This window comes from Pollicipes pollicipes, unplaced genomic scaffold (genome assembly GCF_011947565.3).
Source record: "Pollicipes pollicipes isolate AB1234 unplaced genomic scaffold, Ppol_2.1 Scaffold_3447;HRSCAF=4054_pilon_pilon_pilon, whole genome shotgun sequence".
In the NCBI taxonomy this organism is placed as follows: domain Eukaryota; kingdom Metazoa; phylum Arthropoda; class Thecostraca; order Pollicipedomorpha; family Pollicipedidae; genus Pollicipes; species Pollicipes pollicipes.
The window spans coordinates 36,104,483-36,127,068 of record NW_023596297.1 but is presented as its reverse complement, the minus strand read 5'-3'; the positions used below and the strand labels follow the sequence as shown (position 1 = coordinate 36,127,068).

The following is a 22,586-nucleotide window of genomic DNA, read 5'->3' as shown; positions in this document are numbered from 1 at the left end:
ATGCGGCCTTTTTGATTTGCTTGCCTTCTAGGACAAGAGCTCACGTTACGTTGCACTCATTATGTGAGCCCCGGCCCCATCATCCGATCGTGGAGTGCCAGTTCAAAGGCAGAAAGTTTTACGTGCTGCAATGTTCGGCACGGTCCGCCAGAAATCGTTCGAATTGGCATAAATCGTTGGCCCAAAAGTCAAGCCAGCCACCTGAACTCGAATCATCAACTGTTCCCAAACACGTCCAACGGAGTAGTCCTGCACGACCTGTTCAGATCGCCGGAAACGGCTAATGATACAGCAGCGCCGCCATTTATCTCCACAAGAGATAGCCTGTTCGGGCGCCTCCGTTCCGGAGAGTCGGCCGCCCTGTCCGCCGAGCGTCGTCCCCAGTAATTGACGCTTGATCGGAGCGCTCCGGACCGCCAGAATGACTTTCCAGGGCCCGTGGGAGTACGACGCGAGATAACCTGACTCCGATTGCAGCCGTCTGCCTCCCTGAGGCGGTCGGCTCGCACGCCGGATCGCGCGTAAACTTCGGACTCGGGCGAGAGACCAACCGCTCGGTCTCGAGCTGAACGGTCTAAATATTCGATGGAAAGCCGGATGTAGCTGGACGCGACAGCTACACAAAACAACTTGTGTCTTTAAGAGACAAGAGGCTAGGCTATGGTGAATGCCAAGACTCCGCAACCAAAACAGACTAGGGTAATAGGTGACGAAATGTAGTGCAGGCATCTCACAGATGCAAAAGCATGGATATAACAAAAAAATGACAGATATTTATTCAAACTGAACGAGATCATCACTACTCACAAGACATAAAGTAAAGGGAACATACATGTGATTTTTCATAAAGAATTTGTCGACGTCTGGAACAAGACAGACAACATCATTGTGGTCCAAGCATTCCACCACTGGGTTGAGCGGGAAGGAATTCCCCTCGCGGTCAGCTCGGTGATGGAACTTTCAACCGACCTGTAATTAGAGGACGCTGTTCAAATCCTAGCAGTTATAAACAGAACATTCTGGTTGTGTCGTGCTGTGACGCGTTGGATGCGACGCGTACTACTGATGAAACCCGAACACCATCCAATACTTGTCAGGACTCAGTTACGCCTGACAACGGCCGAGCTACTACCAACTGATCGAAACTTGTGAATATACTGACACTCCAGACGAGGATGTTAACCCGAACAATTATTCCATCCGTACAACTGTCAACCTATTTGGCTGTAATAATATTATTGCAGTGCTCCCAATGCCTTCCCAGGCCAGATTCACGGGACGAAGATCACGTTAGCCGTCTCCTTCACCGCGCCCGAGCAGCTGATTTTTCGAACTGACCAAGACGTCGGAACCCCATATGGCACGTACTATATCTCCTGGTGGTGAGCCGCTGAACATCTTATCTTGGCGTATCGTCCTGGCTCATGCGACTTGTATCAAGCCCTGTTCGGCACGAATCTGATAAATGTGTCCCACCGTAGTTCTTCGGGGAAGTATGTTATCCCACAACACTGTCTCACATCCTGGGTGTATGCAGACTTTATGGAAGCATCCCTATGCGCACGGGTAGAGACGCCGTGATGAAGCCGACCCAACCGATTGTCACAACGATGCATTTTTGCAATAACAGCCCGTGATATCTGCACTCTCTCTGCGCAAGTTCCCCACAAAAAATGTGACGCAATGCGGTTAAACAAACCAGGACATGTGTTCGGAATTTAAATGGGTAATGGAGAAAATCTGCTGGGTTTAGAGATGCCACTTTTGAGCCCGCAAACCCAAAACATGCGGCTCAAGAAGCCCGCAGGGCTCTCAGCGGGTACTTCTGACAAAGTTGCGTGTAGTGACGAGCTTTCAAAACAGATATTGCTCAACATGCTGTGTCATGTTTGACATATTGTACAGCTACGATTTTGACAACATGTTTGACATATTGTACAAACAATGATCTACTCTTAAACTAATTAACTACTCATGAAAATATAAAATTGGCAACACTTTTGACAACAAAGTAGCAGCCGATTGAGTGTTAAGGTTTTCTAGATACCAAGTGTGCTCTTTCAGAAACCAATCCGTCATGACACATTCATCAACATTGTCAGCAGAATAACATGCCTTAAGCACTTCATCTTTACTGATTGTATTTCACCAACACAAAATACATTCTGAGTGGCTGAAATCCCTACCCTTTACAAAAGGGCAAGAGACATTCCGATCTCATCAAGAAGTAGTGGCGGGTAAAGCTAAATACCATGCATTTAGTACAATACACGTTGTGAGAACACAATGTATGGAAAATCTGACAAATTCAAGTGCTCGGGTCTAGTTTACATAACAAACACCGCCCAGCGGGTTGTACTTAAATTGAATGGCATGGAGGGACTTACATTGGAGTTAAAACGTATGCCAATGTCCGCCAAATCCAAATACTTTACTGCCAAACCAGTCTTGTCAGTCAGACAGTGACCTAGAAAAAAAACCAGCAGTGTCCGCTCAGTGCATGCTACGTATTGTGGTTTCGCCCACGGCTCGCTTAGCCGTCAGGATAATGGCGCACAATGCTGCGATATGAAAGGCCAACTGCGGCGCATATAGGTCGGCCTGGCGCAGTCAAAAGTAGGGCCAGGGCTGATCAGCGCCATATCAGCTGTTTACGAAACTTGGACGCGTCGATGCTAAGCATCGAAGTAATTTTTCTCTCCAATGTTATGATGCATGTCATAAACAGGCGTTCATGTGAAATCGGCTGCTTTTACCACAGACCTCATGACATAGTCATGACCGAGCGGCGCAACGAAAGAGTGAACAAACCAAAAGTCATGTTTAAATCACGTTTAGTAAAAACATTCTTTACCTTGCTTAAAGTTTATGTACGTCCTCATTGCATCAGGACGCAGAAGGTGTGTCAACTACTTCAACTCTAACTGCAAAAGATTTCTTCGCTTGTGCCGTCCCACAAGGTTAACGTGGCTCACAAACGAGATCGTATTTGGTAGTAAATATGCACGCTCAATCAGCTGTTCACAGACACAGCTTTTCGCGCCAGATCACTTATGCCGCACCGGATTGTGATAACAACAAACCTTTACAACATAGTTGCCGTGAGACGTGGAGCGTTGCAGGTTCTGGGATTTGGTGGCATTGCAGTGACACGGGAAATCAATTTAATGTATGAAATGAGTCCAGCTTTGGAAGCATTTTCTCAGTAAGATTCGAAGCTTCGCTGATGTACGCAAGCAAGCGTAGTCGGTCGACGTTCAGGTATTGTTGGCACTGCAATGTATGCAATGGTAAATATTGTTACTGAAGCCCGTAGTTGCAGTTCAGCCATGTTTTAGGTATTTTTTTTCTGTGAAAAGCATGCGTTGCTGTGGTCTTTCCTTTTCCAGTGCATACACCATTGCTTTTTTGTGAAAATGACACTTGTATGGTTTCAAATACTAGCCACCTTGAAGCCATGGATGTTCCATTTTGTCTCTACAACAGACATGAATATGCGTATTACGCAGGACATAAAGGAATCACACGAACAAATGAAAAAAATACAACTTTAGCGAATAAATAAATTTTGTGAGTGCAAGTTGAGTAATGTTTTCCAGAGTAAGCACTTGTTACATTTTCTTACTTTCAAGGTCTTAGTCATTACATTATTTTGAGCGCCTTCTGAATAGCCGTTAAAATGCTGTTTGGACTTCAAAATTTGATATATTTGACCAAGATTGCTGTGTGTTTTGGCACTTTTGAGAATCTGAAAAATTCCTGCAATGGGCCAAATATTTAAGCTTTGAGGTGAATGAAATGCGGCACTCAAGCAAGAACCGCTACTTTGAAAACAGGCACTAAAACAATAGATACTGGCATATTCATACAGCTTCTTCTTTGAGGCCGAATAGTATGTTGAGGTTATCCACAGCCATATGCGTCAGAAGTAACACGTAAAATTTCTCAGCGTTAATCTTGAAAAATTGAACTGTTACAATAAGTAGTCTTGTATAATTGCTACAGCTCTTAACTCTTGGACTAAAATTATAGTAAATTTGAAATATTTACCAGAAATAAAAACAAAGCTTGCGGGCATGTGGCTTTTAGTGGAAGCAATTGTCCTGCGGGGCTGGGCGGGTTCCAAAATTTTTGGTGCGTGGCGGGCATGGACTTTTTTAAATCCAAAAGAGTGGTGACACTAACTAAGATTATACATGAAAAGCAACCAAATTCCACGATTGGAGATTCGTGGTAAGATGTTACTAAACAATGTGCCGGTTTTCCCTTGCATTAGTAATTCATGGTGCTCCTTCACATGCCATAAAGGTGAGATCCTTACGCAACGCGCCTTTTTGAAAACCTTGGAAATTCGAGAGTAGGATGGCACAGAGTAGCAATATTCAGCAGTATTTTGACATGGACGCTGACATTCTTCCATGCTTTTTCACCGCCATCTCAGGATCTGCCGTCTGTTGGTCCTCTTCTCGCCCAGGGCCGGCCAATCAGCGTCGAGCTGGACGGTAGTCGGACCAGCATATAGGCGCCCGGGCTTGACAAATCGGGCGGGCTGGTCCAAATGTCATGGGCCCGGGGCGCGGGGTAACGGATTACCAGCTTACAAAATGTTTTTGATGCGGAGGCCACTAGAGAGCTTAATGCCTGTTACATGAGATCATATTTACACCCTTGACACCCATCTAGATGAACTTTGTAACGCTGAGTTCGCAAAAAGTATTCCCGAAAGCACGTAAATCAAAGTCAGTCTGTCGAGTCACGAATATATTAAATTCAATATTTGAAGCAGGCTACTCCATTCATCATACGCTGGACGTGTGCCGGCGACAAACTATGCCGCATCGACAGCCAGCACGACGACGCAAGCACACAGACTGGGACGTCAGCCGGCAACACGCAGCTGCGCTCAATTAGACCGGCCGCAACGATTCATCATCTGGTAATGTCCGCCAACTCCGTGAATCGCCTGTAATTGGAGTGAGGGGTGACGGCAAACGTACCGTGTGCAATGGGGCGCTGCCAGTCACATCGTACCGTGGCCGCACTTTCATCGGAAAGGCACGGCTCCGCTGACTTGGATGGCGTTTCTCCAAACGAACAGCCATAATATACTTTAGGCACGCCAGTGCGGAGCCACACTGCCACACTGCCACACTGCCTCCCGAGTCGTCCTCTGACGACACTGCGCTTGCAATTGGCGAAATCCGCGGCGTTATCGATGGGCCGAGGCCAGATCGGGGTAGTGACGTTCAGGAGAGAGATGGGCGCTGGCTCGGGGGCCGGGGGCGCATCCTGAGGGGCGTCAGGCTCCTGAAGGCTTCCGGCGGAGGAGGAGCGCAGCAGACGGCGCCGTTGGAGCAGTGTTAAGGGTCGGCACCGAAGGTGGTCCTTTGCAAGCGTGCGGAGTTCTGCATGCAACCTTACATCGGCAGGGGCGGCGGGAAAGGAAGGTGAGGATCATGGGCTGGCCTGCGCCGCCCTCGGAAGGTTGGTGCGGGGTCATGACCTTCTGAGGCGCCTGACAGACGCTTCGCTCGTCGGCGGACATCACGGCCAGTACCGGCGAGAGCATGTTGCCTAACGTGGTGTCGATTAACGTGGTTGGGGTACTGCTAACAGAATTGCTATCCTGTAAGTTAAAGGTCAGAAGCACTCCACCGTTGTGGGCGTAGTGCGTAGTAAAGAGGATGCGGCATCTAAAAGACTTGGTGTTCATAGGAGCTTCGTCACAAATTTACCGTTTTCCCCAAGTTGAAACTAACCGTCACTTTACACAGTGGCCAAAAAATAAGCGGTTCTAAGCATGAAGACCATGACGAGCACAAATTAAACAATACAACTTACTTGAAGCGAATTTAACCCCTCCATGCCCCTGGAAACAACTGACTGATTTCTCCGGCACAAAGTGCATTGGAGAGCCCTTGCCGTCTTCGGATTCAAACACTGCAGTGTTCAGTGCTCTGAAAGCCGCTGGTGATATCACCGATCGAGATGAACGAAATATTTTGATCATGTTTGATCATGCTGTCATATTTCAGATGGTTTCAGACCATATTTGGTCAACTAAGGTCACATCACGACAGGTCTTTGTACGTTAAGTTCTTTCAGTCGCGTCTGAACCACCGACAAGGATTTATAGAACTATTTCAACCTCGGTTCGCAAGAAACAACAGCTTGATGCCAACAAAAAGCGACAAGAAAGGTCATATCCAGGTTTGCCCATAACTAGGTCATTTGCCTCAGGGGTCATTATGGCCTCAAAGCACTGCTTAAAACTTTTCACATCATTTTACACGACAAAGCACATCAGTCGTATCATTTTTGTCGAAAAGCTTTGAAGATGGCAGAAATGAGGCGGACTCCGGGTCAATGATTGCGACATGTATCGCAGTTCCGAGCAGGCATAATTATTGCAACTAGTGAACGTTCGCTATGAACTAAGTTTTGTGTCGATCAGTTGCAGTAATAATATATGACGGTTACCGAATAATTTTTAACAAATGTCTCCTTAAGCCATCCTAGGTCAATCACTTCATGACATATCGATTCAAGTTTCTTGCAGTGTGGGCAAAACAAATTCATTTAATGGTTTTCAAGTCAGTTTAATTCAAGAATCATGAATAGCACAAATGTCAAATGGCGCTGTCACAAATGGCAATTGAAAAATTCAAGTTACTGAAAGCGTCATGGATCTGCATCATTTATCCTCGCGTGATCTTCGACAAGACGGGCGTAAACTCCCAAGAGCTCACCGTACTTTTGAGAGCCCCTGAGCTCCCTACACTGTAACCGGGTTGGGTGTGAGTTAGCCTACATAGCTCACCTCCTGTAGAAACACAAATCATACGCTCCGTGCTTCCAAAGGAAATAACAATTAGACATGCGGATAAAAATATCTCATGATGAGACTCTGTGTTTAAGCTTTCAGCGCCGTCTGGTCCAGCAACGCGGTCAGAAACTCCCAGTCGCTGCACACCGAGTGAAGGTAAGATGACAGTGGCAATACCATTAAAGGAAATGTTCCACGCTTCTTTGTTCGTTAAATAAACTCCCAATGCGAAATTTTAGTATATCATGTTTTGATAGCCAGTGACTTTTGTGCTTCCGTATTAAAGGGAGTGTTCCACATTTGAAAGTATTGAAACAAACATCAGACGTGGCGAAATAAGCTCACTTATAAACACCGGTATGCTTTTGTGTGGAAAAGGACAACTCTAGACAACGCAACTCCTCTGTTTAGCATGCATGCTCCTCAATGCGTCATTGTTCGATTACGCTGTTGTACCTTACACAACATTGTTTAAGTGCCAATTGGCGGCTGTCATATGAACGCCAGATGTAAACCACCCGACAGTTCTTTTGTTTTGGCCTTGATCGCTGCATAACTAATGAAATGACACGATATGAACGGCATTTTTATGGCGTCATGGATGCCTGGGTGGCCTTGAAATAGCCCTTCCGAAAAGTCCGCACATCTTTGCGGGCGTGTACTCAGAAACTAAGGAGGTTAGGTATTAAGAAAGAAGGTCAGTTTTGTGAAAGCACCGAATGATCTAGAGGGCTATTTCAGTCAAAAATCCCATATAGATGTGGAACACTCCCTTTAAGACAGGTAAATTGACTATTTGCGAGGGGGGCCAAACTTGAGACCATTAAGTTATTCATGGACACATGTACTTAAATAGTTCACCCACGGGAGGGGAAAAATCCTAGGGTTGTCACGAATCTATTGATTTGACTTCTTTAGATGGGGAAGTTACCCGACGTGTTTTAGGAATGGAGCACAATACGATTGTAACTGGTTTAAAACGAATTGTAACGGAATGAAGATTGTCTAAGAATATCAGCCAAACAACGCATATTGTATAGTTCTACTTCATGTACCATTTTTGGCTGAGTCGGGTGAAATTTAATGAAGCAATGCGGCTTGTTACAAGCACATTATTGCATTGCTAAGGCTGACGGGGACTGAAATTTGGTGAAAAGGTGGAATCTGAGCGGATGGGAGTTAATATCCTTGTGTTGGCTTGTTATGGTGTCTGAAACTTCTAGAAATAAAACAAAGCATTTCTTTGTTGGAAGTGGGTAAACTATTCGTCACATCGAGTTGTCACTATATGTGTAAGCCGAAGCGGTAAGGGGCGACACTCTTAGGGGTAACAGCAGAAGAGCATAGCTCAGAACGGATCTTTAACGCATACAATTTAAGGCGTATTATGCTACAGATACCGGCGACGTTCTTTTTCATTCGTATTGTTTTTTCTCCGAATTTTTACTTTCGCAGTTATGATCCCATGACCAAACTCGATACCTGGGTTGCACGACTGGAGTTTTGCTCTGTACGCACATTTCTATACAAGGTGAAAACGGAATGCACCTTGTAAGGAGCCTTTGCATTGTTTTGCCAAAGCCCCGTCCGCCATATCAAGAAGATATATTGACGGCAAAACCATCACATTCTACAATAATTTTTGGAGCTAACAGCACATTTCGCGATAATTGTCGTCCGTTTGTACGTTTCCGTTACGGCGAACGATGTCAAGGAGCTATGGCGCCCCTAGCACAAGTAGCTGCGCTCCAAAGCTTTAGGATTCCATTACAAAAATCCTGGAGCGCTTGCGTGCAATACGAGGACGGAGAGCATCACCTAGATAGAGGGGCAGGTGAAAGGGAGATGGGAGCAGTGACGGAACATGAGCAGAACCCAGATCGGGTTTGCCGGTGCTAAAGAGCAAAAACCTGTTTCTCCCCGCGCCAACTGATGACCGCCCATTTCCAGGACTCATTAATAAAGCGGAGCAGGAATGACGGAAAGGCACGCAAACAGTCACGGTATATTGCCTAGTCACGTCAGAGAGTTGGGCAGTCCAAAACTCCATATACTTCACACCGTAAATACACGGTGCTGCTCGGTTAGCCATCGTTATGAAACAAGAATATACCCAAAACTATACGAATATACGTGAATAGACCAACCGCACCCCGGCCTTGTTGAAAGAGACAGACATCGTGCTTTGCACGGAACATTTTTTTTTTCGTGACTCCTGGTAATAAGATTAAACAGCAAACACTGCGAGGAAATTCCAAGCGCAGCTTTAAAACTCAAGAAAACTTCACGCAATTCAAATATTCCCAGTTTAGTGCTAGTGCTTTATCTTAGGCCGCAACGATAGGAACTAAAACGCTGCCATGATGATTAACATCATTATCGCCCACTCGCTTAGCGTCGTCCCTTACACTTGCTGAAACGTTAGCATCTACGCTAAAGGCAAAACTTGACACATTCTTAGAGCGTGAAGCTTAGCAAAAGGAAAATACCGAATCAATGATGAGAGCTTGCCATACCTTTCTATGCTCGTGGAAACTACTCCCAAAATTTGTTTCTTATTAGGTCAACTCCCTTTTAAGGTACTTCCATCCATGAAAATCAAGTCCCTATTTTCTGGAACGACAAAAAATTTAGGATTTCAAGCAATAAGTCGTCGATTCTAACCGACCACGCAACGCCGAAATATTGCCCACGCTGCGCTTTGTTTTAAGGAGTAGCGCCATTAACTACAACACTGCCGTAAAAGGTACCACTACCACTTAATCGGTTTCAAATAGCCTCAACGATATATAAGGCACAGAGTTCGAGAATGTTTCAGCTTAACGGGCATATCTCAGGTAAAAACAAAGACATCAAAGAAATCAAGAGGATAGGTGTCAGTTTGCAGGTACTTGATCGCAACATAACTCGTTGTTGCGAGAGCTTAAAAATGCAGCGGTGACACATACTGCGAACCTACCAACAGAGTATTGAGGTTTCTGCAAATGGCGCCGTAACGTAAGAGGCCAAACCAATGAAAAGCTGAAAGCGCCACCACCGCACACTGGCTTCCCTTAAGGCTGACGTGGAAGCCGAAACCTCATACATTTTTTTACAGTGTATAAAAAAACTGAAAAAATAAAAGGTCCTGAACGCGTTACGCGAATGTGCCGCAGCTTCCCGCACCTTTGACTTTCAAACGATTTTTTGCAGGCCCAAACCCTTTATTGTTGTGCCTACCGGCATGCGTAAACAAATTCATTCGGTTATAAGCCAGCCCAACGCACTTTGGGTCACTCCTGAAAGCCTGGACGCAGGACGGCAAGGCTTCTCTGCGGCGGTCCCACACCCGCGGGCTTTCAGCTAATGAATTCGTTGCCGTTCGGATTGTCAACTGGGTGCCGAGCCTACTCCATCAAATTTTTATAGGCAATATGGCGGTTCTTCGGGGATCATAAATTCTGCCACTGCCACCGGGAGAGTTATCATTGTGATAGTGAACCCTACCAGAGGGAGACATCCCTACTGGCAACGGAGAAATGGTGTCAAAACAGCACGCGGCTGTCTCAGACGCAGTCTCATCAGCTGTTAGCAGCAGAACAAAGGCATGCATGACTGCACGTAACCGGGGGCGAAAAGTCGCAAAATTGTTGGGAGGGGAAAGTGAGCTGAGCGGCGTAAAATGACGATACCGGCCCCGAAATACGCCGTAAAGAGATTTCCAAATAATTGGCCAAATTTCAAAGTTGGGCGTGGGGCTGGATCCACCACCCAGCTTAATATGAAACTACACACCCTGCAAGTAACTGTTTATGACAGTTATAATCGGCTGCAACATCCCTGTGCTATTGCCTGGCCGCAAACATCAGGCGCGACCTTGATGTCTGTACTTTGATCGGCTCTGATTCCCGCGTCTAGCCAGCGACCCTCCCTGTAATGCAGACGGCTGTTCTCTTCCACTCCATTTTGTCGCGTAATATTGAATTATTTGTCGTTGGGGTGTTTTTGATCAGCGGGGTACGCGAGGGAAGCACCGGGCGAGGGGCGGGTGAGCTGACGTCGACAAAGAAAGGCGCGCGCCTCGCGTGACGGGGTGGCCTCTGAGCGGCGGGAAGCCATTAATAACGGCCATATTGCCTGGCCACCCGTTAAACGCTGGAGAGACGGGAGCGCACCCACCGCCGTCTGGTTAAACACTAATTCACGTGCGCCACGTGGCAACGGGCCTCTGCGGCAGGCGCAGATGCGTACGAGTGCTAAACGCGCTATCCTATCACGCGGGTGCAGACTAATGAGTGATGGGAGATGAATCGTCAAGGGATTTCACGCTTCACTGGCAGGGAGCACCACAGCAGCCGGCCTAGAAAGGAACTTTGACAAACCGCCGACAAACGCACCTTCCATTGTAAATGGAAAATGCGTCTGGGCAAAAGGGATGAGGACATGCATAGAGATCATCCATGGCCTCCACATGGATAGGGACACCTAAAGGGTTGCATGGAATAATTCGGTAGGCAGCTTCAAGAGGCCACGGCTGTTATGAATATAAAGCCCCACTCCCAGCCACCACATACCTCTTCAGACGGGCCCATATTTGTTCTCGACAGACAGCTAGTGGCGGCTTAAGGCTAGTGCAATGACCTTAGCAGAGGGGGAGTTCACCAGATGGAATCCCAGGACCTCCGGCAGACTGAGCCGGGTGTCACACCGCCGCTGACACCTGGTCCAACCGAGACACCCATCTCTCTGGTGGAAGCTGTTACAACATGCAACAAATGTCGATCTTATCAATGGCAGCGTCAGTGCATAGCTACTGCCAGCAAGCAGCTTCACAGCGGACCAAGACTCGTGAGCACAATGTTCGTAATGGAATAATACAGAGGAATAATGCAAAGAATAATACAGGGTTCTGCAAAAGGAAATTGGCTGCTACGACAACCTCTTCCACACATTTCTAATTACAGAACTGGGGCTCATAGCGAATATTTTTCGGTATAATAATTTCCAGTCACTTTTATGTGACTGGAAATTGGTCCGATTTGGTCCGATTCGTCCGTCCCGGTGACTCAGTCGGTTAGAGCGCCTGCATTCCGATCCATCCAGCCATGGCAGGGTGGGTTCGAGTCGCTTTAGGGCGCTCGCTATTTGCCCTTGGCAGGTATGGCCTGCGGCCGGTGGCAGCGGGCGCGCTAAAGGTCAGTTGACGTCAGAGGGCAGGACGGACCGTGCCGAGCATTGCGGCACATTAAGCTTTCGCAACTAAATTCTGCCGTTACCTGGAATTGCGCGATCGGATGGTGGGGGTCAGGGCTCACACAACAAGCTGCTTAGCGCGAGCGCTGATCCCAGAAATCCATCTATTCAAAGGCTTCGGATCAAATTTATATAGAAAATGTGAGCATTTAGGAATCTAGTGCTTGTACCATAAGCCCATTACGCGGCTTTTTTTGCCTCCAACATTATGATCACCTCACCCATCCAGCACAAACGATGCTCTTCGAACCATTTCCATGGCCAACTAAGGTCCGGTTCCTGCTCCGCATGTGACCTAGGCGGGCCTCTGCCCAGCGGCTTCCGCGCAGCGCTCTTGCCACGACATCACGTGCGCGGCGCGCCGCGGGACTGACCTGACGTGGAGGATGTAGTGGCGGATGGGACTGTTGTTGATCCTGCTGCCCGGCGCCCACGAGAGGAACACGGAGCGTGACGTGAAGTTGGTGATGAGCGGCCGCCCCGGCGGTGAGGGTATGTCTGCGGCGAGAGGCCATCAGATCGTCACGTGTCCCGATGGGGAGCATGCCACCGCGGACGCGAGGCGAGGTGCGAACAGCTCACAGGCTGCCGATTAGCGTAATCGTTATGATGCCAAATGGCTATTGTTCGTTGACAACAGACGAAAAAACACAAATCACATAAGAATGAAGAATTACGGAGGCTCAAACTCCTCAAATTATGAGCCTTAGTCTCACGCGATGACAAATGGGATAGCATGTCAGCTAGCACCCGCTCTGATCATGGGGAAATATGACCCCCATTCCGCCCGAGAAGAGTTTGTCCTCAATAACTTCAGAATGGCGCGGCTGTGTTGCATCAAAACGTTGCGTAACCGTAGGTGCTTAAACAGCAGATTTTGGAATAACAAAATCAAAACATTTTTTTAAGGTCCGCGACCTTTAGCAGGCCCAAGCCACGCCATGGCTGTAGGCGGAGATAATTCTTAAGAAATCATTCAGCGAGATGCGACAACGTGGTGTTAAGCGAAGTCACACAACTTTGAAATGATTTCTTAGACAAATAGACTAAGAATTTGGATTATGACTAATTCTACTAACCTTGGGCCAGATATCACGGTCAGATCAAAGTTGTAACCAAGACGCCGTATCTCTTGAAAACTTGCTTTCTGAGCTAGTTTTTGACGTTCATTTTGAACGCCTTGATCGCGACGACGTCAAAAATGCTTGTGAACTCATGAAGGTCAGGAGAGGTCAACGACCTCAAATCCATTCAGTCAACTTATGTTCTGAGAACCATGCCTCCTAGTGAACTTGCACCGCTAAAAATTAAAAGTTGTAAATAAGACGGAAGGTTCTTGGTCACTTTGACCCTGTAAAGGTCAAATATCATGACTGGTGTGACCGTAACATGTTGCTTATCAGAGGTGTCCAGATAACGGCTGGTTGTGTGCGAAGACCTGAGGACGATACGAGCATCAATCTAGAGTTTGACATTGTTTCACCTTGTTTGACCCAAATGTTGCGACCTAAGACCTCATTACCTGACAAAAGCGAGTTTACCTAGATCCCTACACATCGTTTTAATTTTGTGTCTCACATTTTCTTTGTTCTTGAAATCACCAGGTTAAATCGCCCCATCCCGATGCTTGCCCGAGCGCGGCGCATTTCACGGGCCATACTCAAACCTGAGACAATTGGCTTCGGCAGACTTCTCATGGATAATCTAACATCAGGGTATACGGTCATCACGCGTATTGGTGGGTGTCAAAAGATGGTCAGAGACAGCATTATGCATCGGTCGTTACCTACTTCGACTGGTCTGTGACAACTACAGTTAATTCGTTTATGCATGAACTATTCATGTATGTATGAGTATCTAAAAATCCCGAGGCGTCTCACGCGGACTGGGCCATTACACTTCGATAGTACTGTTCCAGACTTGATTCCACTCAGATTGTGAGTGGCCGGGACAGAGCAGGCTTTCGCGCATCGCCAGCAGTGCCGTCCGGCCGTCGACCTTTTAATCCGTCGGCTGTTCGACTAAGCTGAGCAGAAGAATAAGCGCGCAATTCTGGCGGCTCCCGAAGGCAATGACTCAGATAAGCGTGACAGACAGTGAGCCCAGCTTCGCCCCGCTGACATGCCCAGCCCCCTCCCCGGCAGCCGGCGCGCCGTGTCCATCCGCCGACATGGGGCGGCACCGCGCAGGGCGCCCACTGCTCGGCCACCCGCCGCTCCCCGGATCGCGACGCCTTTGTTCCGATAGATAAACCCGGTAAATCGAGTCGTGTCCGCGCTGGGCCCGAGGCGATCCGTTCATGGGCCTGAAGGATGGGCCATTGGGCGGGTCGGGCGAGATCAACGCTACCCGGGTGCTGGACAGGAGCCTTGTTCAAGCACGGCCACAACTCGTCCGGATTCGGTGACGTTGAGATTTCAGAGCTTCAGAACCCCGTTGGTGGTACCATGAATACCATCCGGAGTTTTGAGCCCCGAAATTGGATATGATAGCAAATATCCCCTAAACTTGATCGTGGGGACATTACCATTTCGTATATTAGTGAAAATCTTTCACACTTAATGAACACATTTCACCAATTCTCTTTAGTTCTGCTCAATTTGCGCGATTGAAAGCTCTTTTTACTTCGTCACGTCGCGGTAGCCCTGATAAAACAGCTTCAAGTGTTGAGTTCACGACTACGTTACGATACTTTGGAGGTTTTCCTCAAGCTCTGCAGCCGAACAGGATACTGTCCTGATTTAACCTCTGAGTGCGTGCTGCGCTTCCTTTGAATCCTACAACTCTATTTCCAGAAGTGACTGCGAATTGGCTGACATCCGAGCGTCAAAGTACCGGAGCGCAGCAGTATGACGCGCAATTGACTTCAATGTAGCTATCTTTTAAAAGCTTTAATCCTAACCTTCTTGAAACGATTATTTCTGGGGTCAGAGGTCACCTAAGTGCGTCCTCTGCCACCGGCCGCGGACCATATCTGTTAAGGACAAAGAGCGCCCACGTAAACGTATGCGCCCGCGCCCACGTAAACGACCCACGGGCGCTCTAGCCAACTGAACTTTAGGGACAGACGCAGTCTGTGTTACAATTCATAAACTGACGTCTTCACAGATAGCTTGTTCATTGCCGGTGTCGTGTTCTGCCGCCATGACAGATCGATTGTCATTGCCCTGATTGTCGCGCACGTTGCATTACATATCAATTAAGGCAACGGAAATTAACGCGCCTGCACCAACCTTACGCCACCGATTGGCCTCTTCTGCAGGATGATTAAAATGCTGTCAACACATTTAAAGAAAATATATCACGATTGGGTGGTTACAGGGCAAGAGCTTGAGGCATGAGATGAGCCACTCAAAGATGCAGTATTGAGGGTGGAAACGTTCCTTTGAAATCAGTGTAATCAGGTACATGCGGCTTCTATTCTGGAGCAGCCCATTAAATTCCAGAATATCGACAATAGTAGGGAATTGTTTGTGCCAGCACATAAAACGCAATGAATGCCGACCGTATAGCAAAACTTACGCTGTTATGCCTAGTATTCCATTATCGGAGATCCCCTCAGTTTGCGTTAAAAAAAAACGAACACTATAGCTGGCGAGGCACTTCGGAACTGTTTCGATCGTCTTCCTCGAGATCGGGGACGAGCGCTCCTCATCTTGCGGCTGCTTTTGTCAGTGGCGTCGGCATTTTTGATGATCCTGTGTGGGTGGTATTGAACAAATAAGTGCCGGCGGCCAGTTAACATGCGTTGCACCAACATTCATCAGATAATTATTTACATATTCATATTATCGCCCTCTTTCTTTCAATGGGCACGTATCTTACGAGTACCCAATATACATTACACATTGGCGGACGCGTTTTAATCGTGTTATGGTGCAAAAGTGAGCATCGATAAGCGCTTCCCCCCCCCCCCCCCCCTCCAAAGACAGAAATGTCACTACGCTCAGACCACAATCCAGAGTTTTGCCTTAGTTGCCTGAAAACTTGACTGAAATTTCACACGAGTTAGCACGTTTGACGTTTTCGTGAAGTCGTATGCCTTGAGACAAAGAGTGATGCAGCGGTCTTTCATTGATAAAAGATATTTCACGTGAAATTCGACAACAGTTACTTTGACAGCTCTGACAGTTTCTCTTCAGCAAGTGGTGAATTGGGAATTATTTTATTCGAAGGAAAAACCGCCATGTTTTCAAAAAAATGCTTCTTCCATTGCCCTACACGACTGCTTCAGTCATGCGTTACATGCCCTGTAAGTTAGGGTCCACAGTTTTTTCATCGTCCTGTGAAACTACAGGATTAAGCTGCTTCGTTCTCCAACGGTTACTCCTTACTGGTCATGTGTCCATCAGGTCCGTCGCCATTGATTGTCGTTTTACACAGCGGTGATCTCTGGTCGCTCCGCCGAAATCGATTGAGCTCCGGGTGGCGCCCTGCACTGCCGGCAGTCGCCCGATCGACCTCCCTGTGAACGTCCGGCCGGCGCTGGCCGACTTCAGACGTGATTGAACCACGCCGTCTCCGACAGAGGCCTCGTAATCTTTGACTGACCCCGACGAATGGCAGCCGGCTCCGCGGACATCGCCGACGCCCGACGAAAGACCCCGATAGCCGCAGAGCGCGCGGCGCGACAGATGAATGGGGGCCGGTGGGGCTGCCATCTGGCGAGCTCGATCACTTGGCGAGTCACGCTATCGTTCCTCCGGCTGGACCGGGCGCGCTGGGAGCCGGCCCTCCGATCATCAGCGGAGGTGGGAAATTGGACAACTTGTCCGCCGTCTCCAGGTGACAGGCGGCCAAACTTGTCCACTCGTGCCGCGCCAAGGCGAGTTATCGGAGCATTTGCACAGAGAAGCCGCCATCCAGGCCGAGAGCTGCACAGGGTCAGCGGTGGCACCCAAACAATCTGGTAGATTGCGTCTTGTGGCCAATGACCGTCACTTCCACACGCATGAGCAATAACACCGTCACAAATGGCATTGACACGCATGTCACTATTCGCTATAGTACGTTGAACCATTGATAAATGGCCACATGGCTTCGAACAAAGCTATCTGTTGAGGCCTCATATACGAAACCCAACTTGAATTCTGTAGTCTTCGACGGCTCAGTGATATTTGGGGCTTATGCTGCGGGAGCGTTTGCATTGAGCTGTTTCATTAGAACGCTCCATGCAGAGCTTGATTGCAGGTCTGTGTCGCTGTTTGCTTCGGAACGGAGCGAATCAAATTTTGTGCTTGAGGACAGTGTGCATAGAGCTACTGCCACGTTCATGGCCTTACTTGATATCGAATGCACTTGATTCATGAAATCATTGTAATAAAATGAATGATGCTTCAGTTGTTAAAATAAGCCTCGGCCTGGAATATACCTTGTGACTCCATTTTGGCGTGGTCTGTGCTGTGTAGAAATCTACTCTAACGCTCCATAAACCTGGCGACTCTAAACCTCGCACAACAGGGTTGCGCGAAAAGTCCACCACCGCCAGCCTTTCTTTTAACGGTTGCGAAACCTGTAGACGACGCACGAGGCTACCGTGCCGTTTGTTTTCTTTTTGTTATTGGGAGGAAAGCGTAAAGTCACCTGGGTATCATAAGACACGACGTCAGGAATGGGTCAGACGCGGCAAAGGCACGCACGCTCGCTAGGACTTAACGTTGCGCCAAGAGGTAGTTCGGTGCTGTGCAGGCCCATCTTGCCCTACAGAGTTGAACAGAAAGCAGCTTTTTTTTCCTTGCAGAAAGCAGTAAGAAAACAGTTCAAGCATTATGAACATCACAATATAACTACAGGTAGCAGATGCAAAGGCTCAGCCATCTGCCATCTGAATGATAATTATTTTGCATCGTCAACTCCAGTCCATGGTAGTTAAGTCGTGACGCGACGGGGAGCTGCCTCAGGGCGACCGCTCACGCTCCGCTGATAGAGCCATCCGCGCTTGTAGCGACCGGTCAGTTCTGCGATCTGTGGCGCGCGGTGGAGACAGTTCGGCGGCAGGGAAGTTCAGACATCGTTGACGTCTTCGAAAGTTATTTTAGTAACGCTACCAATGTAGCCAGCAGACGACCGGTTTGTGTCCAGCGATCCGATGAGCTGTAGAAGATGTAATGCTGGCGAAATACGATGCGATGATTTGCAATAAGAACGAAACCAGTTTAAACGCTACTTATTAGCTGCGGCGCTGCATACTCCGCACGCTGTTTATGCACACGCGTCCTGTTGACTTAATGCCTATGATTAAACCGTGGTTACTAAAGCAGCACTCGTTCAACACAGGTTTGTTTCGAGGAAAATATGGCCGAATGAGATGGCATCGTGCAAAGCCCGTCCCACCCGATACCACGGCTGATGTCAGATTACAACCCGGAGCCGTGCAGGGTCTAGCGGGGCAGCCCCCAAACGTACCCTCGAAAACTAAGGCCTTGAACGACCGGTTTGTGTCCAGCGATCCGATGAGCTGTAGAAGATGTAATGCTGGCGAAATACGATGCGATGATTTGCAATAAGAACGAAACCAGTTTAAACGCTACTTATTAGCTGCGGCGCTGCATACTCCGCACGCTGTTTATGCACACGCGTCCTGTTGACTTAATGCCTATGATTAAACCGTGGTTACTAAAGCAGCACTCGTTCAACACAGGTTTGTTTCGAGGAAAATATGGCCGAATGAGATGGCATCGTGCAAAGCCCGTCCCACCCGATACCACGGCTGATGTCAGATTACAACCCGGAGCCGTGCAGGGTCTAGCGGGGCAGCCCCCAAACGTACCCTCGAAAACTAAGGCCTTGACTAGGGCGATCGGTTACGCCCGACATCAAAAGCACAGTGAGCTGTGAAGTGAATCAGCCGGGAGCACCATCGAATACGGACACTGCAAATAGGAACTGACGTTGGAAATAATCCAGCCATGACAAGTGCTGCAGTAAGTGCGCTCAGTTCAACTTTGTAATGACAGTTGTGTCAAATCGACACTGCCGAAACCGAACCCGCCCTCGGCCTGGACCTACCTCAACGGGCAGTTGGCATAACTCCGCGTCGCTCAGCACAAGCGATTACTCAACGCTGACGACAAACAAGGCAATCTAGCCCAGCGGCTACCTCAGTGGCGTGCACGCAGCCAATAAATTAGCTTATCATGCGCGGCAAAACAATCACCGGCAGGGCCTTTTGCTACTTTCACCATTTTTATTATAGCCCGAAGTTTTTGATTGGATAGATTCCTGGGATCAGCGGCCACGCAAGACAGCGATTGTTGCGTGAGCTTGGACACCGTCGTCTGATCGGTATTTTCCTGGCCAGCGGGGAAGGATTCTGTGGCGAAAGGTCACCGTATCACAACGCTCGACACGGTCAGTCCGGCCTTCTGGCGTCACCTGCTTCTCAGCGTGGCCGCTGCCCCGTCCACAGGCCATGCCGCTCGGATATAGCAAATAGCGGGCGCCGGAAGCGATTGAGATCCACTCCGGCACGGGTGAGTGAACCGGAAAGCAGGCGCTCCACACAGCTGAGCTATTGTGACGGACTATCAGAGGACATACGGTCAGACATGCTTTCCAGGAACATTCCATCGCGTTCCAAGAGTGTCCTGAACCCTCTCCGCGCGGCCACGGTACAGTCGACCCGTCGCCTCGCCCCAACGACACACACACAGACGCCCCCCCCCCCCCCCCGGCGGCCCGTGAGCGTGCCCACCGCTGAAATCGGTGCCGTTCCCCGGAGCCGTGACGCGCCGGCGGGGCCGTCACACGGGTACTGTGGGCGCGCGGCGGCGGCGGCGGCGGCGGCGGCGGCGGGAGGCGGTGCTGAGCGCCCGTCGTGACGGAAGGTACTGTGGGCGCGCGGCGGCGGCGGCGGCGGCGGGAGGCGGTGCTGAGCGCCCGTCGTGACGGAAGGTACTGTGGGCGCGCGGCGGCGGCGGCGGCGGCGGGAGGCGGTGCTGAGCGCCCGTCGTGACGGAAGGTACTGTGGGCGCGCGGCGGCGGCGGCGGCGGCGGCGGGAGGCGGTGCTGAGCGCCCGTCGTGACGGAAGGCATTTGTCATGGCCGCCGGCCAATCTACGGCAAGCCCGATCGATGGCCGCGACGGGCCGTGAGAGCCCACCATGATAACTGCTACCTGGTGCGCTATTGATTTACGGGTTGCATTTTTGGAGTGGCCGGTGAGTGAGAATGGAACGACATCGTGCGTGCCGATCATCTGTCGGTTGGCAAACTGTGATGGGTTGGGGTCAGATGACCGCGTGAATGATGAATCTGTTCAGAATGCACTTTTCCAACGGTTTTCCTAAGTTGGCTTATGTTTTAGACTTACCACGGTGTAAGTGACAACGTTATGTGATTTAAACTGCGATATATATGACGTAAAATGCACATACCCTGTGCCCATTCTCAAAACATGAGTTCATGCTTCTGCTTTAGTCCCACCCTTGCACTCTCAGAGTAAAGTTACGCGTCGCATTGCAAGTGACATCACACGAATTATCTTGCTTTTTCCACCAGATGATCCAATGTAGTATAGATGAACAAACCTTGTCACAGATGCAGCGCCGTCAAGGAAAAAGCGGGACAAAAGCTGCCATATCAACCCAGCAGTCACCACCTCGCGAGGCGACGGGACTAGACTGATTTCAGATTGCCCGGTTCTGAGCCAAGCCTTCCCACCACGGCTCCCCGTGCCACTGACCGCAAACGTGCAGCGTACCCGCGCCGCGTGAATGGCTGTCGTTTGCTCCTGTTCGTATCTGCCTTGGACATGCAGGCTGCTGTCGTATCTTGCATAACCCCAAATACGATCGGTGCAATCGTGTAAATAACATGAGGTCGCCCACCAAAAATACCCATGATAGACCTTAGCTCTGCCGCGTCCCAAGCGTGCCGGCGGAGTGCTCGTGGGTTCGGGGTCACACCCCCTGGCGCGTCTTAGGGGGCTACCGCGGCGATCGGCGGCAGCGACCCGTCCCTCGGGTCGTCCGGGGGTCGAAACGGGGACGCGCGCTGCTGAAGACGCCATGGCCGGCTGCTAACGGCACCGCGGTGCTCAGCTAAACTGACTCCCGAGATCGGCGCTATGACGTTTGGAAGCCTTCATGGTGTCTCCCATAAGGCCCGCCGCGGTGGACATCTGCCGGCGCGAACTACCGGCTCACGTCCTATCGGTCGTGAATGTTTCAGCAACTGACACCCTCTGGTAAGCCCACGGCCTCCTGCTGCCGGCATGATATGTCAGTATCCCTCCACCGCACTCGTATCTCTTTGCGTACTGATGAACAGCGTCGCCGTGTCGACGGCTGCCTTGGCCCAAGGGAAAAATGCTGCGCTTGCCACTCAGCGAAGTGCCCGCGCCCCTGGTAAGGGTCTTTCGAGACCACGGCAGCAGGCGCCCAAATCTTGCGGTCGACGTCGATGTAGCCCGCACCATCATCACATTATGAGTCTGAATGTCGCGCGTAGATAAATGGTGACTTGAAGATCAGTCTAGGTTAAAGGTCGTATCGGTTGAAGTCTGAAAGATCTCCTCAAGGAACTTAGCAGCGTACCACTAAAATTCTCTTTGATATGGATTAAAAGCTCAGGTCATCCATTTCAAAAGTAATGATGAATTATAAAATGGCTTGAGGTGTCCTTACTTCACCCGTTGGCAGTGGCTGCGCTGACTGTGCGCCTCGTTCAACTTGACAGGACAACTGTAATGCTATTTCCGAAGTCGTCGTTAGCGCATACGCCCCGTTCTCTTTTTATACCGCAGCAAGAAGACGAGCCTGGATCATCCATAGGTCGTACGTTCATAAGTGCACATCGTTATTTGTGACAAGTGACAGGCCAGATCGGGTCAAAGGGATCAAAGCACAGCGTACACAAAACCTATCCCTTCGTTAACTTGAGAACTGCGCGCAAGATGTCAACGAAACAAATGCAACACCGGACAGCTCCTGTCAAATTGCTTGAAGCATCTGTTAATGTGACGAACAACATCATAAGTTAGGCGGCAAAAGTCGGATAATAATCCCTATAACATTATCCACTTGACACGGATGACCAAACGTGACATCGGGCAACCTGCCCCCTGACACCGCCACAGCACGACCGCGAAATGCACTCTTCGTTTTTGTTGTCGCACGCTCGAGACGATGCTGCCGGCCCGTGTTGGTAGTACTTTGTGGGGACGCAGCAAGAGGTGAATTTATATCCTGTTTTGTCTCTCGCAGCCGCACAGAATCATAGAGCCCGCAGACAAAAGCGCTTACAACAATTAGCCAGATTCACGCCCTGATGACTTGTCCTCATTAAACTCCGCGAACTCAGCGCTCGCAAGTTAGAGCCATCCCGAACTGGCACTATGGCCCCACTAATAGCATGGCCGTATTTCACGTCTGGGGAAGTCAGACTGGAGCACGGAGGGAGGGCACCAGGCCTTCGCAGAAATGGTGCTGTGAGCCGCACACAGCCCCCGGGCCGTCGCAAAAGAGCAATGTCAGGCCTGCAAACAATCTGCTTCCGGCAACAGCTATGTCATACTGCCATGCTCCAA

General features: G+C 49.4%; 1 protein-coding gene across 1 annotated transcript in view; it reads right to left on the bottom strand.

Moving 5' to 3' along the window:
* The window catches only part of LOC119092505 (tyrosine-protein phosphatase 99A-like), a 127,955-nt gene that overhangs the window by 56,676 nt on the left and 48,693 nt on the right, over positions 1-22,586 (bottom strand). The window contains 1 exon segment of the mRNA XM_037215466.1: positions 12,433-12,556. Within this exon segment, the coding sequence (XP_037071361.1) occupies positions 12,433-12,556 (124 nt within the window).